This window comes from Chiloscyllium plagiosum, chromosome 5 (genome assembly GCF_004010195.1).
Source record: "Chiloscyllium plagiosum isolate BGI_BamShark_2017 chromosome 5, ASM401019v2, whole genome shotgun sequence".
NCBI classification, from domain to species: Eukaryota; Metazoa; Chordata; class Chondrichthyes; order Orectolobiformes; family Hemiscylliidae; genus Chiloscyllium; species Chiloscyllium plagiosum.
The window spans coordinates 10,441,421-10,459,591 of record NC_057714.1 but is presented as its reverse complement, the minus strand read 5'-3'; the positions used below and the strand labels follow the sequence as shown (position 1 = coordinate 10,459,591).

The window sequence follows — 18,171 nt, the reverse complement described above, 5'->3', positions numbered from 1 at the left end:
GTGTTGATTTGGTCGCCTGAGATAGAAATAGAAAGGTTGAGGAAGGGGAGGGAGGAATCTGAGACTGTCGAGGTGAATTTGAGGTCGGGTTGGAAGGTGTTGGTGAAGTGGATGAACTGTTCAACTTCCTCGTGGGAGCACGAGGCGGCGCCGATATAGTCATCGATGTAGCGGAGGAAAAGGTGGGGGGTGGGGCCAGTGTAGTTGCGGAAGATGGATTGTTCCACATATCCTACGAAGAGGCAGGCATAGCTGGGGCCCATGCGGGTGCCCATAGCTACTCCTTTCGTTTGGAGGAAGTGGGAGGATTGGGAAGCGAAGTCCTGAACTGGGGCACGGCATTTTAAAATTAGCAGCTGTGCTCTGAGGACAGATGAGCCGAAATTCTCTCTCCAAGGTTTTGCAAATTTGGAATCATTCCCTCAGAAGGTGGTGCAGCAGGATCATTGAATATTACTCATACAGGTGTGGATAGATTCTTGTTAGACAAGGGTAATCAAGAATTAACCAATCACATCTAAGTAAATGGCAATGTGAAATTTGAAAAACAGATTATCCAATAACTTACTGAATGGCAGAACAGGTTGGAAAGGCTAGATGGTCTAGGTCTGCTCCAATTTCATGTGTTTGTATGCTTGTGGAGAAAGTTTTGCATCCTGTTCAAAAGTGAAAGACTCCAGATATTCTGGGAATCAGACAACCAATTGGTCCATAGCTCTTGTTGGATGGGACTAATGCTATTACCCAATTAGAAATTGGCAGTTCTAGCATTTGGCAGTGCCACAAAAGAGGTTGTGGCTACTACTGCTACAACATCCCCAGGATTCCTATCTGGAAGGCAACCAAGGTATTCTGAAGAGGTATTGCAAGTAAGGCCAAATGATGGCTTGCAGCAGCCACACCGCCAATTGTGCACACATTAGTACAGATCAAGAGATCCTATCCCCAGCTAACAAGTTGCCTGCAGAGATAAGTCAGCAAACTCTCATCCCATCTTGAGCCAAGATATTTGAACATCAGGTGGAAAGAGACCTTAAGTGCCCATTACTTGACCACTTAAGGCCAAATCTCACCTGACAACAGGGCAGGAATGTCAAGCTTGCCCCTTCTCGAACAAACCTCAATTTCGGTGGAAATGGGAAGGTGAAGCGGTTCTGGTACATCACCATCTCACCTTGTAGTTAGGTTCCCTTCCCACTTCCAGGATCTGAAGGTTCCACCCACAATGCAAAAGCTGCTCGGACACATTTCAATCTGTATTCAAAGTCACTGTAGTGTTCCTGAGGTAATAACCTCCAATGGTTCTGAAGAAGGCTCACTGGGCCTGAAATGTTAACTCTGCTTTCTCTCCACAGATGCTGCCAGACCTGAGTTTTTCCAGCAATTGCTGTATTTGTTTGATTTCCATAGTTCTTTGGAATTTTTAACAAGGTTAGAATGTACTCCACTGGCACCAGCACAATTTGCATATGTGGCTACGCACATTAATTTTACGAGGGGGAGAAAAGGGTATTGGTGGGGGAGGAGGGAGGGGGGTTTATAGTGAGGAAAAAGAAATTAAGGGCAATTTAAATGAAAGTCATTAACCAATTCATTCTTCATTAGGTTTTTGGTCAACTTTTCTATTCCATCGAAATAAAAATGGTTTTACCTTTTGAACATTTATCTATATCTTCAGAACTTTGCAACCATGCTGCCACCTTAGACTGGCTGTTGGGATAAGCCAGGGGAAAACCCGGACTGGTGTGGAATGACATCTGCTTAGTTAGGCTGCCTCTCTGCAACTGGGAAAAAAAAATCAAAATTCATTACTGCTTTGAAAATGAAGATAGTGATTTCTTTTGTATTAATATAGTATAGCAATTGGATTTCAAAAAAGATAAACTTTGTGCAAAGCATTTGCCTTCAAGGGTAACTGCATAATATGCTGAAAATGTGTTGCTGGAAAAGCGCAGCAGGTCAGGCAGCATCCAAGGATCAGGGGAATCGACGTTTCGGGCATAAGCCCTTCTTCAGGAATGAGGAAAGACTGCAGAATAACTGCATAATATGAAAGCACAAACTTTAAAAAAAGACATTAAAGCACATCAGGTTTGACAGAAGCAAAACGTACTCTTAATAAAGCAGAGATTCAACATTGTTCGTAATTCTCTCTTTTTGTAAATGAAAATTAGTTTGGAAACACACATTTGGTGCACAGTTGTCAGAGGTTTTGATTCAATTTGATTTTCAGTATTTCTGACATTTCCTGGACTTGGCCAATAGCTTGAACCGGAGCTATCATGCATTATTCTCCTTTAACCTCTCATTCTTGAGACACTACATTCCTTCGCAATGTTTTACTGTGGAACTACTGAAATCCGAAGCTCATTCGATGGATAACTACATCACATGTAAATCTTTACATTAGCATACAAAGTGCTACTGCTAACATGCATCTTTTTTCTACCTTTACTTTTCAGCTTTCATTCTTAATTGTCCCATATTTTCTTATAAAACTGACAAAAAAGTCACTTGTTCCAAATCTAACAATTTTAAAAAATTGTCGTTCTCTTTCCATTTGGAAGAAACAATTCATTGCTATGTCGAAATATAATGAAAAAATATTCGTTACTCTGGGCCCAAGACTCAACCAACTATTTCTCAAGTCCAACTACTATATCACCATCAGGTAGTGCCCTTTGCTCCACAACTGCACTTTGGTTCCTTTCCAATTACTCTGGAATTTTCTCACCTTCCACCATCCTTCTCTCCTTTCTACCCAAGTACCATATCAAGTTGCTCACTAACAAACACTCAATGATCAGTCTTTCAAATTCTACTGAGCAATTTCACATCCTCTGTAATTTCAATCTCAATCTCAACTTGTCACACTGTCTATCCTGAGAGTTTATCATCTTCTGCACTCCCAGAATCTTGCCTTTCAAACAAACAATGCCACCCAGATTCACAGCCAACCCTGTGACCTTGTGAAACATGTTCATTTTATATTAGTCATGTCAGTCACAGAAAAGGTCATCCCTCAACATTTCCTCAGTGTTAAACTTTGCTTGATAAATCCTGTGAAGTGCATGGGATGTGTGTTCCAACATAAAAAACAGTATACAAACACAGATTTGGCTGGATACAGGCAAGAACGCAATTTCCTTCAAGATGTGCGCTGGTGAAACTAAGTACATCAAGAAGTGCTGCACTTTCAAGGTTCATAGATTAGTATACATGTAGAAAAGAAGCAAGGTAGGGACAGAAGTCAGCCATCTTCGAGATAACAACAAGAGATAACTCTTTGTTATAACCTGGTGGAGGAAGTGCACAACAAGTAAAAGTGGATTCCGTTTTATGCTCCACGTGTGTGTGTGAGTGCGAGAGTGTGTGCGAGAGAGTGTGCGAGAGTGCGTGCGAGAGTGCGTGCGAGAGTGCGTGCGAGAGTGCGTGTGACAAATATATATTATATAAAACATATATAGCAACTGAGAATATCGGTAGAGTCAAGGACAAAGTAACAAGTGTTTGCTAGACCAACACTTATCCACCATTTACTGCAGGAAATTTCAGTTCATTCAATTCTTAAGTGGTAGATTGGTACTTGGTGTGCACAGTAACAATTCTTTGGGTCAATTGAGGCAGTGGGGTAACATTGCCAGCCTAACTGTAAAAGCCAACTTTGTAATTTAATGGAAAATAAAACTGGTATAGAAAGTCATGTTTACCCTGATCCCATAGGCTCCCCAAAGTTGGTGTTAAACTAAAATTATCACTTGCATTTTTCAGCGATGTCACAGATGGTGCATAAGTTAAGGTAAAAATATTCAACAACAGAACCTACGGTAGATTAGAGATAACTATGCAGACAATGGAAAAGAAATAAATTGTTTCATCCCTAGTAACTGCTGTATGCTTGATGCAAAAAAGATGTCATAAAACAGTGAAATGAAACACACTGCATCAACCTGCCCACTAAGACCTGTTGCAGCAGATCACTCATTTCTCCACACAACACGGGCGGCACGGTGGCACAGTGGTTAGCACTGCTGCCTCACAGCGCCTGAGACCTGGGTTCAATTCCCGCCTCAGGCGACTGACTGTGTGGAGTTTGCACGTTCTCCCCGTGTCTGCGTGGATTTTCTCCGGGTGCTCCGGTTTCCTCCCACAGTCCAAAAGATGTGCAGGGTCAGGTGAATTGGCCATGCTAAATTGCCCGTAGTGTTAGGTAAGGGGTAAATGTAGGGGTATGGGTGGGTTTCGCTTCGGCGGGTTGGTGTGGACTTGTTGGGCCGAAGGGCCTGTTTCTACACTGTAATGTAATCTAAAATCTAATCTAAAACATCCCAATTTGCTACTGAAATGATTGATCAAACTAAGCATCTCATCATAAACCTTTCTAATCATTATCCAAGTGTATCAACTCTTAATCCCTTATAATGAAACAATTACATCGAAATAAATGGAACCCAACCACTCTTCACTTACATTTTGGTCACTTATTAAATATTTAGTAAATTATAATGTAAGTTACCCTCAACTTGCAGAAGATAATAACGGATGTTACCCTTGTGTTATATTGTGACGAATGAGGAAATCAAATCAATAATTTAATACAGGCAGAAAATTATTTGCCTCCTTCATTTCCATCTCTGCCATTTCCTTCATCGATCCTTCAATCATACAAACAGACAAACAAGGAGCAGTGACAGACCGCATGGTCATTCAATCTGCTTTACAAAATTATGATAGGTCTGACTACAAGCTCAAATCCACTTTCCTGCCTACCTCTGATAACCTTTCAGCTCTTGCTTACCAAGAATCTATCAGTATCTGCTTCAAAAATAGTCAAAGACTCTAACGATATCTGCTTTAAAAAAAAAATCAAACTTTCAGGAAGAGTTCCTATTGCTCACAGAGACAATTTTGTCATATTTGTTTTGAACATGCAACACTTGTTTTTGAAAAGTGCCACCACATTTCTAGATTCTTATAGAAGAGGAAACATCCTCTCCATATCCAATCAAGAACCCCCCTCCCCTCAGGATATTATATTTGAGATAGGTCTATTCTTCTTACATATAATTCACCTTAAATTTTATACATATTTTTAAAAAGTTGCAAAGTTCTAAACACATCACATCAAAATGATTAGCAAAACAGTGATATTAAAATATCCAAGGCTTGTTTTACTCTAAGATCAGCTATCAGTGGCAATTGTATGGAGCTGTTTATTACTATAACAACAGATGAATTCCAACACAAAACAAATGCACTTTTTGCACAAGATGTAGAGAAAAGGCACAAATGAAGGCCAAAGAATTTAATTTTCTTAGCTTATATTCATTTATGGTGTTTGTGTAAATTATGGCGAACTGCCTTCTTAAACCATTGTACACATCTGGTTTAAGAGCACCAACAACACTGTAGAAGAGTGAGTTCCAAGCTTCAGGTCAAAGCAATACAGGAACAGTTAGGACAGGGTGTGGTTTGAAGGAGACACAGAGTTCTCATATCTGTAACCTTTGCCCTTTCAGGTGATACAAGGTCACAAACTTAGATGAAGACAGTGATGACATGATACCTACATTCACAGACAACACTGAAATACTGAACAAGACAAAAGGAAGTTGCAAACAGCTATAAGAAGGTTCAGATTAGGGGGAAAAATATCTGACAGATGGAGCATTATGTGGAAAAATGCAAAATTTTCATTTTGGGAGGAAAAATAAAAAGGCAGAATATTATTTAAATTGAGAATGACTACAGAATTCCAAAGTGGAGAAATGCACAAAATGCTAGTATGCAGATGCAGAATGTAATCAAGAAAGCTAATTCCTTTTTAATGGACAGGAATTGAACATAACGTGAGAATGTAATTCTTCAGTTGGACAGGGAATTGGGAAGACTACATCTCAAATATTGTGTGTAGTTTTGGTCTCCTTACTCAAGGGTGTAAAAGCACTGGAGGCAGTTCAGAGGAATTTTCCTTGATGGATGCCTGGAATGGGGAGTTTGTTAACCTTCAGCCTGAACAAAGATTAAATAGGCTGGATTTGTTTCCAATGAGGTTTAGAGGAGTGAGGAGTGACCTGATTAAAGTGTATAAGATCCTGAATGTGTCAGTCCAAATTAAGGGATCACAATTTAATGATACACAGTAGGCTATTTAGGACTGAGATAAGGAAATATTTCCTCATCCAGAGAGTGGTGAGGCTGTGGAATTCTCTGCCATAGAAAGCAGTTGAGGTCAAATCATTAAATATTTTTAAGAAGGAATTGGATATAGTAGTCATAGAGTCAATAGAAACGTTCAGCAAGGCAACAGACCCTCTGTCCAATTCGTCCAAGCTGACCAGATATTCTAAATTAATCTAGTCCTATTTTTTGGCCCATATCCCTTCAAACCCTTCCTATCCATAGACCCATCCAGATGCCTTTTACATGTTGCAATTGTACCAGCCTCCACCACTTCCTCTGGCAGCTCATTCCATAGATACACCAACCTCTGCATGAAAAGGTTGACCCTTTGATACCTTTTAAATCTTTCCCATCTCACCTTAAACCTACGCACTCTAGTTTTGGACTCCCTCACCCAGGGGAGAAAATCTTGTCTATTTATCCTATCCATGCTCCTCATGATTTTATAAACTGGTATAAAGTCCTTCTTTAGCCTCCGACACTGCAGGGAAAATCACCCTACAACTCAAACACTCTAACCCTGGCAACATCTTTGTAAATCGTTTCCGAACCCTTTCAAGTTTCATGATATCCTTCCAAAGCAGGGAGGCCAGAATTGCATGCAGCATTCCAAAAGTTGCCTAACCAATGTCCTGTACAGCTGCAACACGACCTCCCAACTTCTATACTTAATGCCAAGAAATGTAGTGCTGGAACAGCACAGCCAGTCAGGCAGTATCTGAGGAGCAGGAGAGTCAATGTTTCGAGCATAAGCTCTTCATCAGGAATGAGGATGGGGGCCCAAAGGCCTCTTAGAAGCCTCTTCCAAGGATGCCCACTTTGAAACAATTCTCTTCCTCCTCTACAAGGATCTCAATGAATCACTCTCTCTCTCTCACTGCACCCCCAGGTCATCTCCTCTGCCCTGAAACTCTTCAGCCACGTCCTGAAGCAAACCCACTATTACAGCCATCTCTCCTTCCTGAGCACCTGCCTCCCTTGGGGCCCCCCCCCACATTCCTGATGAAGAGCTTATCCTCGAGACATCAACTCTCCTGCTCCTCGGATGCTGCCTTACCAGCTGAGCTTTTCCAGCACCACACCTTTTGACTCTGATCTCCAGCATCTACAGTCATCACTTTCTCCTATACTCAATGCATTGACCAATAAAGGCAAGCATACCAAATACTTTCTTCATTATCCTATGAATCTGCTACTCCAAGGTCTCTTTGTTCAGCAACACTCCCCAGCACCTTTCCTTAAGTGTATAAGGCCTGCCCTGATGTGCCTTTCCAGCACCTCACATATATCTAAATTAAACTCCATCTGCCACTCCTCAGCCCACTAGCCAACTGATTAGGATCCTGTTGCACTCTGAAGTAATCTTCTTTGCTGTCCACTACACCTCATCTGCAAATTCAGTAACCATACCTGCTATGTTCACATTCAAATCATTTACATAAATGACAAAAAGCAACAGACCTGTGCCAATCCTTATGATACACCACTGGTCACAGGCCTCAGTCTGAAAAGTAACCCTCCATCACCACACTCTGTCTTTTACCTTCAAGCCATTTCTGTATCCAAATGACTAGTTCTCTCTGTATCCCACGTGATCCAACCTTGCCAATCAATCTACCATGAGGGACCTTGTTGAATGTCTTACTGAAGTCCACATAGATCATGTCCACTACTCTGCCTTCATCAATTCTCTTCATTACTTCTTCAAAAAAAACCTCAATCAAGACACAAATTTCTCACACAAAAGCCATGGTGATTATCCCTAATCAGTCCTTGCCTTTCCAAAAACAATTAAGACCTGTTCCTCAGGATTCCCTCCAACATCTTGCTCACCGGTCTATAATCCATTGGCTTTTCCTTACCATCTTTCTTAAGTAGTGGCACCACATTAACCAACTTCCAATATTCCGGCACCTTACTTGTTGCTATCTCAGCAAGAGGTCCAGGAATCGCTTCCCTAGCTTCCCTGACAGTTCTAGGGCACACCTGATCAGGTCTCAGGGATTTATCCACCTTTATGCAATTTAAGCCATCCAGCACCTCCTCCTCTGTAATATGGACATGTTTCAAGACGTCGCTATTTAATTTTCCCACATTCTATATTTACCCATATCCTTTACCACAGTAAAAACTGATGCAAAATACTCATTTAGTATCTCCCCCATCTCCTGCGGTTCCAACCACAGATGGCCTTGCTGATCTTTAAAAGGGTCCTATTCTCTCGCTGGTTACCGTTTTGTCCTTCACATATTTGTAGAATCCCTTTGGATTCTCCTAAACCCCATTTGCCAAAGCTATCTCATGTCCCCTTTTTGCCCTCCTGATTTCCCTCTGAAGTATACTCCTACAGCCTTTACTCTCTTCTAGGGATTCACTCGAATTCTGCTGCCTGTACCTGACATACGCTTCCTTTTTTTTCTTGACCAAAACTTCAATTCCTCTAGTCATACTGTATTTGGACTCTCATCATATTTTTGATGGCTTCCCATTTTCCAGCCACCCATTACTTGCGAACATCTGCCCCCCATGAACTTTTGAAAGTTCTTGCCTAATATATTTAGAGCTAAAGGGATTAAAAGGGATGGGGAGAAAGTAGACACAGGATACAGCCAAGATCGTACCGAATGGTGAAGCAGAGTTAAAAAGGCTTTCTCCTGCTCGATTTTCAATTTTCTGTTTTAAAATTAAGCACTTTATGAACAGAGAGAAGAACATATTTTAGTGTTGTGAGTTTTTGAAACTCTGCCTCAGAAGGTGGTGAAGGTGGGTCATTGAATATTTTTAAGACAGAGGTGCTTGGATTATTGTTAGGCAGAGGAACCAATGTATATCCACGGTAAATGAGAATACGGAATTTTGAAAACACAAACAGCCTTGACCTTATACAATGATGGAGAAGACTCAACAGGCCAAATGCTCGCGGTCTCCTCCTATTTCTGTGTATAGATTTGAAAGCTGCTTCTGAAAGTAGATGTGGAGCACAATGCTGCCACTGTGCCTCAGTGGTGATGGAACTGAGCAGTGAATGCAGATGGGCCCCGTCAAGCATACCACTGTGCTTTAGATGGTGCCAAGTTTCTCGAGTATTGTTGAAGCTGTAATCATTCAGGCAAATGGAGAGTATTCCACCACACCCTTAATTTATGCTTTGTAATAGTGAACAGGCTTTTGGGAGCCACGAGTTAAGTTACTCACAGCAGAATTCTCAACCTCTAACTTGCTATTGTAACTACAATATTTATATGGCTGGCGCAGTTCAGTTTCCAGTAAATTGGAAGCCCTACAATGTTGATAGTGGGGGATGATAGTGCAGTTGAACTTGAGGGCAGATTGTTAGATTCTCAATTCCTGGAGTTTAATATTGCCTGGCATTTGTGTGATACCACCTGCATCCACCAATCAGCATTTACCAGTGCAAGCCTGAAAGTTGCCCAAGTGTATCACATGTGGGCACAAATAGTTTCAAGACCTGAGATGGTCTGAATAGTGCTGAATGTTCTGCAATCATCAGCGAACATCCACACTTCTGAAGAAGTGATGAAGAGACGATCATTGATAAAGTAGTTGAAAAGAGGAGAGAATCTAGTACATTACTCAGAGAAATTCCTGCAGCTATATCCTGGAACTGAGCTGATGGATTTCCAACAATCTTCCTTTCTTCTCCTCAATACTATACTTGGTCAAATTGTGCCCTCATATCAAGGATAGACAGTCTCCCTCTCACTTATCCTTTTTTCCATGTTTGAGCCCAGAGTGTTGAGAAGTTGGGAGTCAAATACTGGAGCAGAATGCAAACTAAGCATCAGTGTACAGGATGTTGTTGGCTAAGTGCCATATGACAGCACTATCAATGGCATTTTTCATAAAATTCCAGATGATCAAGAATAAAACTATTGGGCGTAACTGGTCAGACTTGATATTTGTAGACAGGACATATCTGGATAAATTCCCAGATTGTTGGGTGGATACAAGTGTTATAACCACACTGGGATATTTCACAAAGGGCACCACTAGTTCTGGAGAACTATTGCTGGGATGTCATTACGGCCCAATATCTTGATGTATCTACTGCATTCACCCATTGTTTGATACCCATATGGAGTGACTCAAACTCACTCAAGGCTGGCAAGTGATGGTAGGAGCCTCATGAGAAGGCATACATGAATAATCTATTGGTGCACATCTGGCTGAAGATGGTTACAAATGCAAATTGACATAAAATAGGGTTTTCCCTCCTGTTAGTTCTCTTACTATAAGACCATATAGCATAGGAGAAAGTGAGGACTGTAGACATTGGAGAGTCAGAGTCAAAAAGGGTGGCACTGGAATAGCACAGCAGGTCAGGCAACATCCAAGGAGCAGGAGAGTCTATGGTTCGGGCATAAGCCCTTCATCAGGAATATGGAGAGGGAAGGGGGATTGAGAGATAAATTTGGGGGTAGAGGAAGGGCTCCTTGACGAAGCTGTGCTGACTCAGCCTGATTGTACCATACACTTTGCTGAAAATGCGTTGCTGGTAAAGCACAGCAGGTCAGGCAGCATCCAAGGAACAGGAGAATCGACGTTTCGGGCATAAGCCCTTCATCAGGAATGATTCCTGATGAAGGGCTTATGCCCGAAACGTCGATTCTCCTGTTCCTTGGATGCTGCCTGACCTGCTGTGCTTTACCAGCAACACATTTTCAGCTCTGATCTCCAGCATCTGCAGACCTCACTTTCTCCTGTACCATACACTTTACCAAGTACTCTGCATCTCATCCCGAATAATGGACTCTAAAATCTCACCAACGATCAAGATCAGGCTGACCAAACTATACTTTCCTATCTTCTGTCTCATCCCTTCTTAAATGCGGGCTGTTACATTAGCCATTTTCCAGTCCACTGCAACCCTTCCTGAAAGTTACCACCAATGCCTCCACACTATCCTCATCTATCACCATCAAAACCCTGGGGTGTAGCCCATCTGCTCCATGTTATTTATCCACCCTCAGACCTTTCAGCTTCCCCTGCACTTTCTCCTTAGTCCTGACCACTACACTCATGTTTGACCCCACCTCCTGAACTCATACCTGCTGCAGTTGGAATCTGGCAGATACATCATTCAGGGCTTAATCAGTGATCATGCTTCTGAGCCACTCTAGGGCAATTTATATTTAAGGCCCTGATTCAGAGTGCATTCTGCACACTTGCTATCTTAGTGTTTCTTCTCAATTGTGTGCAACATAGACGAGTATTAATTCAGTAACTGAACAAGTGTGGTAAATCGGAATCAGATGGAGGTTTGTTTACAGTATACGATAAAATCAATAATTATAAAAATTAAATGTATTTGCAGTTTCAGTAAGCCAAACACAGAGGAAATCATTCCTCCTGTGCGGGATCAAACTCTGGGAGTTATCAGGGACTTTGAAAGGGACATTGCAGTAAATATCCAAGTCTGAGTGGCTTCCTGTCACCACAAATATTAGGCAAAGGTCTTTTGGGCCAGGTAGCATATAAGGACCACATATCCAACTGGGACAACACAACCATAATAGGACAAGCCAAACAGAGGACAGCGTGAATTCCTAGAAGCTTGGCACACATCCACAAGGCCAAACTGTGCCATAGCATAAAACAGCAAGGGCTTAACATTGAACCTAGGACTTTGGAATTTGTACAACTATGTGTAAATTTACAACCAATGAACAAAACTTTTGATTCTAGCTGCATGGTTAAGTTCAGTCAATTCTCAGCTAATCCGTTGAATGGAACACCAAGTGAAAAGGAATGAAAATAATTATATTATAACAATTTCAAAATCACTCATAGGATCCAAAAAAAATGTCACATACAGTATTTTCTCATGAAACTTTAGATTAAATTTCCACTTCTTACATTTGAGAAAAACAAATTTTAGTTATTAGATTACCTTTCTAAAAGAAGGGGAGTCCATAGTGCTGGGTGGGGAGTCTGCAGTAGACGAGATTGTGAAGTAGTGATTAGACACATCATGTGGGAACTTGGCAATTTCATTTTGGCGGTACAGTCTGTGATGATGTAACTTTGCTACCCAGTCATCAAAGGACTCTTGGAATTTCACCTAAAGACGCAAAATTTATTAAAAAGTGTGAGCCATCAGAATAAAAAAAAGTAGCAAGTATAACTTTAGGAAAAAAGTATTGAGTACCTTCAAATGATATATATGCTCTTCTGTATCTATATCAATGCATTTTGCTTTTTTCTTTATTGACATCACAGACAGGCCAACATCAATACATCCATGAAGTTTTCCTTTCTCAATCTGAATAAAAACAGCATTATTTCAAACCTCACCCTGAGATGCAGGTACAGAATTAGCAGATCCCCATTTGAAGTGATCGAATGATTCCAAATATTAATTAACAATTTATATAACATATTTTTCATGCTAAGGTACCCTTAGAGAAACAAAGAACATTTCTGAAGTCAATTCAGGAAGGTTTTTAAGTCGCAGTCATCTGAGGCAAAGAAGCTTAGAGTATGGAGTTGGATGCACCGAGATATCAGAGGAGTTCAATGAGATTAAAATAAGGGTGAAGGACACAGTTGTACAGAACCTGAGCATCACTTAAAAAAAAAGCAATACAAGATTTCTGAAGCACGGAAAGATTTGAATACAGGAATTACACTTTTCAAAGTCAGGTGGCTCAAGCCCCAGTGCAGGTCAACAAAACACACGAGTTATGGATGAAGAGTAGTTGGCGCGAGTTTAAAAACTTTTCTATTTCTTTTGAACTCAAGCTTGTAGAGGGCAGAAAATAAACAAAGTATACAAGGCAACCAGTTAATTCTATTTATGTTAAGAATTTAGTCTGAATATCCAGAGTTGCAAGTTCTGAGCCACAATCTGAAAGTGGAATATAAAAGTTTATTGTTGTTACTCAAACAAAATCTAGTAAATGCATTGATATTCCTATACAGTTTACAACTAGAACAGCATTACAAAAAAAAGTCTTCAAATGTGATTTTATTTTATACTTACATCAGAACGAGATTTTGAGTACTTCATGATCCCTTTATCTAAAGAGAAGTATCGCTGGAAGTGAAAACGAGAATATTTACTCAAGACTTATCCAAGTCAGAAAACGGTTTGTGTACTAGAATAACTCCATAACAATCTTGGTTTCGTACCTACAAAGTATCAACAAAAAGACCCTGCAGATAATTAGATTAGCTCTCACTCCAGTACAAACCATACATAAAATCTAAACCCATATGTATATCTGATGTTAACCATAATTCTTAAAGCAGCATGCAATTTATGGAGTCTTAAGCAAACTTTGCACCTGTACTGGAAATAGAGATTCATAACTAACCATTATTTTGAGTACAATGGTCATTGAGATTTACAGGATTGAAAAAGGCCCTTCAGACCATCAAATCTGCACTAATCAAAAACAACATATTTATTCTAATCCCATTTTCTATCACTTGGCCTATAGTCTGGTATACTTTGCAACTGCAAGTGTTGAGGGAGTTTCTGATCTAACTCCCTTCCAGACATGAGCTCCACGTCATCACTAGTCTCTGTGAGAAAGATTTTTCCTCACATTTCCTCTAAACCTCCATCCCTCTACTTTACATCTGTGCCCCCGGGTCTGTGGTCCTTCCATCAATGGGAAATGTTCCTTCCTGTCTACCCTATGTCCTTCATAACTTTTCACATCTTAATCATGGGCCCAAGTCTCCTCTGCTCCATAAGCTGCACTTAGGAGAGTCAGGAATTAAACAATAGCAGTCATCATTATTTTGTTAAGGGGAGGTCATGTCTGACCAACCTGATCTTAAACTTCTTTTTCAAAAAACAATTAACATTGTTTTACTGGAATCATGCACCATTTCTCATATCAACCGAGGAATGCAATAGGAATATTCTATTGAATGAGGAAATTAGTGGACTTATGAGGGATTAATGCCTATAGACGGGTAATTAAATCATAACATTTGCAATATTAGATCTACTTTAAAATCAGTGGCAAAACTATTCCAACTAAATATAATAAACAGTGAAGATGATAATAGGAACCTTAGGAGTTGACTGAAATGGGCAAACACTTTGCAGTTAATCTTTATTGCAGGAGAGCATGAGTGAATCACTTAATAAGAGGCAATATTAACTGAAATGAAGCTACAGGTATACTTTGAGAGAGTTAAAACCAGCAGAACTACCAGACACAGCACCAAGTGTTCTCAATAAGGCAACAATGTAACACTTGGTCGAACAGCTCGATTAGTTCATTGCCTGGAGACAAGAACAAATTTGAATTCGGCCAATTAGTCTAAATTATATCCCAAAAAATGTCAAACTCCAATCCAGTTTGAATCGAGTATAATGACAATTTTAAAAGCCAATGACATAATCTGATGCTCTGGAGTGTAAGATCGGGGAAAATTGAACAGTTGAGAGGAGAACTACCAAGCCCAGCCTGTAAATAAACTTCTTGAAAAATAGCTCTCTTAAAAGTACCTTTTCCATTAGTAACCTGTGACACAGAAATTCCTAAGAAGAAAAGTCACAGGAAGATCCGAATAAAAGCACAAAAGCTGCCTGGTCTTTAGAGAAGGAAGTGTGGTTTTGTAAATCTTAACTGGGAGTTTTATCGTACTAGTATTATAGAAAGGAAGGTAACAGATAGGTTAGAGGAAGGAATAGTAAACAGTTGTTTGTTATTCTCTGTTATACTTTCATAAATAAAGTTAATCATTTTTACTTTAAATAGGTCTTGGCCATTCTGATTTTTTACAGATTACTGCAAGGGGTAGACCTTTTGTGTGTTGCTGGTTTTAAATGAAGCAGGAGGGTTTACCCCATGCCATAACATAACAAACAATACAATTCTGAAGGACTGTTGGAACAGACTTCTTTGAAACTAGCAGGGCAAGTTGAGATTACAAAACAGAATTCTTGACTTTAAAAATAGGGATATAGGGATCTGGAAGAGGGGATTTGAGGAAAAAAGGAAGTGTGCGCAGCATTAGGCAAAGTCCTGGTTTCCATTATAATCGTTGGAAAAAGGCCTCATTTTTTGAGTCGAGAATGCATATGAATGGTAAAAAGGAACATAATCCCCAGGAAATAAAGTGGAATGGCTTTAAAGGAATTTCAAAGCACAAATAAAGAATTAAAAATTAAAAGATTTGAGTAAAAGTGTTGATGGTAATATTTCAAATGTGTCTAAGTTTCTTCCAGAATTTCTTTAAAAATCAGCCTATTTTGTTGCATGTGCACAGAATGAAATAAATGAAAGGGAAGCATGAGGGGCCAGAAATTATCAGCAGACTGCTGGTGTTAGCAAAGCACTTACAGAAATGGCCTGAAATTTGTGGTCAGCCAATGAAGGGTGTGCTCAACACTGATTTGAACAAAGCTGCCCTAAAAGTCAGTAATCTCTGTGGCATGAATCTCAGCATTCCCAACATTACATTGGTGTGAAATATACAGGATCTCCAAATATCCTGGAAGGGTTAGGGCAATCAACGTTGTATATTTAAGTATATTCACAGGCAATAAATGTTATGAATATTCTTCAACTTTCATAAGTTTTACAGAAAACAGAAGTTTAAAAATTGCACAGTAGCAGTAGAACTATATTAATACACATTTTTATAATGCTTTTATGGTTTATCAAGAAATAAATATTATCTGAAGCTATGAATTGTCATGCTGGTAAAACGTCCTCTTTAATAAAGGCATAACATTCATGTTGCAGCTACAATTGTGAGAGTGTGTGTGTGAGAGAGAGAGAGAGAGAGAGAGAGAGAGAGAGAGAGAGAGAGAGAGAGAGAGAGCCTGAGTTTGGACTGAGGTTCTTGTAAAATCAGTGAACTCTAATTGATTATTATCCACATAGAGTTCAACATCACATTCTGTGGAGGAGCACACTATCACTGACAGCAACTTGATTTTCTCATTTAACAACGCACAAGCTGACCCCAGAAATTGCTGTCAGTTTCAGACAAGTATTGACAGATGCTGACAGTTTCCTGTCATTATTACTGCAGAATCCAGACCAAAGCAGTTGAATAATCATGGACGGAAGAGGTAACGGAGATCTGGAAAGATAGGTTGGAGAATTGCAAAACAAGCATAGTCGGAAACAAAGCAGAACACTAAAGCATCATTTGGAGTGGCTGAAGGGTGCGAACAGATCTTAGCTTGCTAAAAATAGAGAATGAGGAAGTGATGATTGTAGATTAAAGAAATTACTTCAGAAACATTGCTGGAGAGCTCAACGGCTAATTTTCAAAACTGTTCACAAACAAAATGACGGAAGAGTACCAGACGTGGTAAAGTGAAGTGAACTGAAATCATAAATTAGTTAATTTGAAGAGGTTGTTCAAGCTCAAGGTAAACAAGGCTCCCAGTTGACAGGTTTTATGCCAAAGTTTTGAAGTATGTCAAACAATTGAGCCCATGCATATCTTTTCAGAAGTGACTGAAAACAAGTCAAGTGGGGTATTGAACAGTATTAAAAAAAAACAATGGGGAGGGGGGATAAGTAAACTAAAGATTGGTTAGCGTTACATTCACTATACAGGATGTGTCAAGCAAAATACAAGGAAGCATTCTAAGAAGTATGATCTCATAATAGTTGCTCAACATGGATTTAAACGTAGGACAGTTATAGAGAGTCAGAGATGTAGAGCATCTTCGGTCCAACTCATCCATGCCGACCAGATACCCTAAATAAATCTAGTCCCATTTGCCAGCACTAGGCCCATTAAAGATTGGTTAGCGTTACATTCACTATACAGGATGTGTCAAGCAAAATACAAGGAAGCATTCTAAGAAGTATGATCTCATAATAGTTGCTCAACATGGATTTAAACATAGGACAGTTATAGAGAGTCAGAGATGTAGAGCATCTTCGGTCCAACTCATCCACGCCGACCAGATACCCTAAATAAATCGAGTTCCATTTGCCAGCACTAGGCCCATATCATTCTAAACCCTTCCTATTTCATATACCCATCCAGATGCCTTTTAAAAGTTGTAATTGTCCCAGCCCCCATCATTTCCTCTGGCAGCTCATTTGCCCTTCAGTTCTGGACTCATCCCACCCCAGGGAAAAGACCGTGTCTATTTACTCTATCCATGCTCATAATTTTATAAATCTCTGTATGGTCACCCCTCAGCCTGGGGGTGCTCCAGGGAAAACAGCCCCAGCCTATTCAACCGCTCCCTGTAGCCCAAACCCTCTAACTCTGGCAACATCCTGGTGTTTCTTTTCTGAACCCTTTCAGGTTTCACAACATCCTTCCTTTAGGAAGGAGACCAGAATTGCACGCAATACTCCAAAAGTGGCCTAACTAATGTCCTGTACAGCTGCAACATGACCTCCCAACTCTGATATTCAGTGCTCTGACTCAAAAGAAAGCATACCAAACACAACCTTCACTATCCTACCTACCTGCGACTCCACTTTCAAGGAGCAATGAACCTGCTCTCTTTGTTTCAGCAACACTCCCCAAGACCTTACCGTTAGTGTATAAGTCCTGCTCGGATTTACCTTTCCAAAATGCAGCACCTCACATTTATCTAAAACTAACCTCCATCTGCCACTCCTTTGTTATCAAATAAAAGAGCTTGAGGACGAAAAAGTAGCTCCTGAAATTTACAAGGTAGCCTTCAAGAAAACATCAAGGGAATATAGTCTGACTCTTCATTGAGACTCCCATTTAATCGTGATGTTGGGATCCCCAAATCTATTGGAAAACCCAGCTCAGCAATCTGTTTGCAACTTTGGAATTAACTTCCAATTATGTATCAGCTGGTCTATCCCAGAAACCATCTATTTCCAGCTCCATGACATTGCTGAGTCTGCTGATTGACGGTCTCCTGCCCTCTTTCGGCTCTACTTCCTGCAGCCTGGCACCTTGCTTGCGGCTGCCACTAAACTAGATGCTGTTTCATTCAACAAGCTGCTCCTCTCCCACTATCGCTCCTGTCCCAACTCATTGGCTCCT

At 40.3% G+C, this 18,171-nt stretch overlaps 1 protein-coding gene across 4 annotated transcripts in view; it reads right to left on the bottom strand.

Moving 5' to 3' along the window:
* The window catches only part of osbpl3b (oxysterol binding protein-like 3b), a 214,669-nt gene that overhangs the window by 115,963 nt on the left and 80,535 nt on the right, over positions 1-18,171 (bottom strand). For all 4 annotated transcript variants that reach the window (XM_043689591.1, XM_043689590.1, XM_043689594.1 and 1 more), the window contains exons 4-7: positions 13,187-13,240; positions 12,353-12,466; positions 12,095-12,265; positions 1,652-1,784 (exon numbers count right to left, since the gene is read on the bottom strand). In XM_043689591.1, the coding sequence (XP_043545526.1) occupies positions 1,652-1,784; positions 12,095-12,265; positions 12,353-12,466; positions 13,187-13,240 (472 nt within the window). The remainder of the gene's footprint in view (positions 1-1,651; positions 1,785-12,094; positions 12,266-12,352; positions 12,467-13,186; positions 13,241-18,171) is intronic.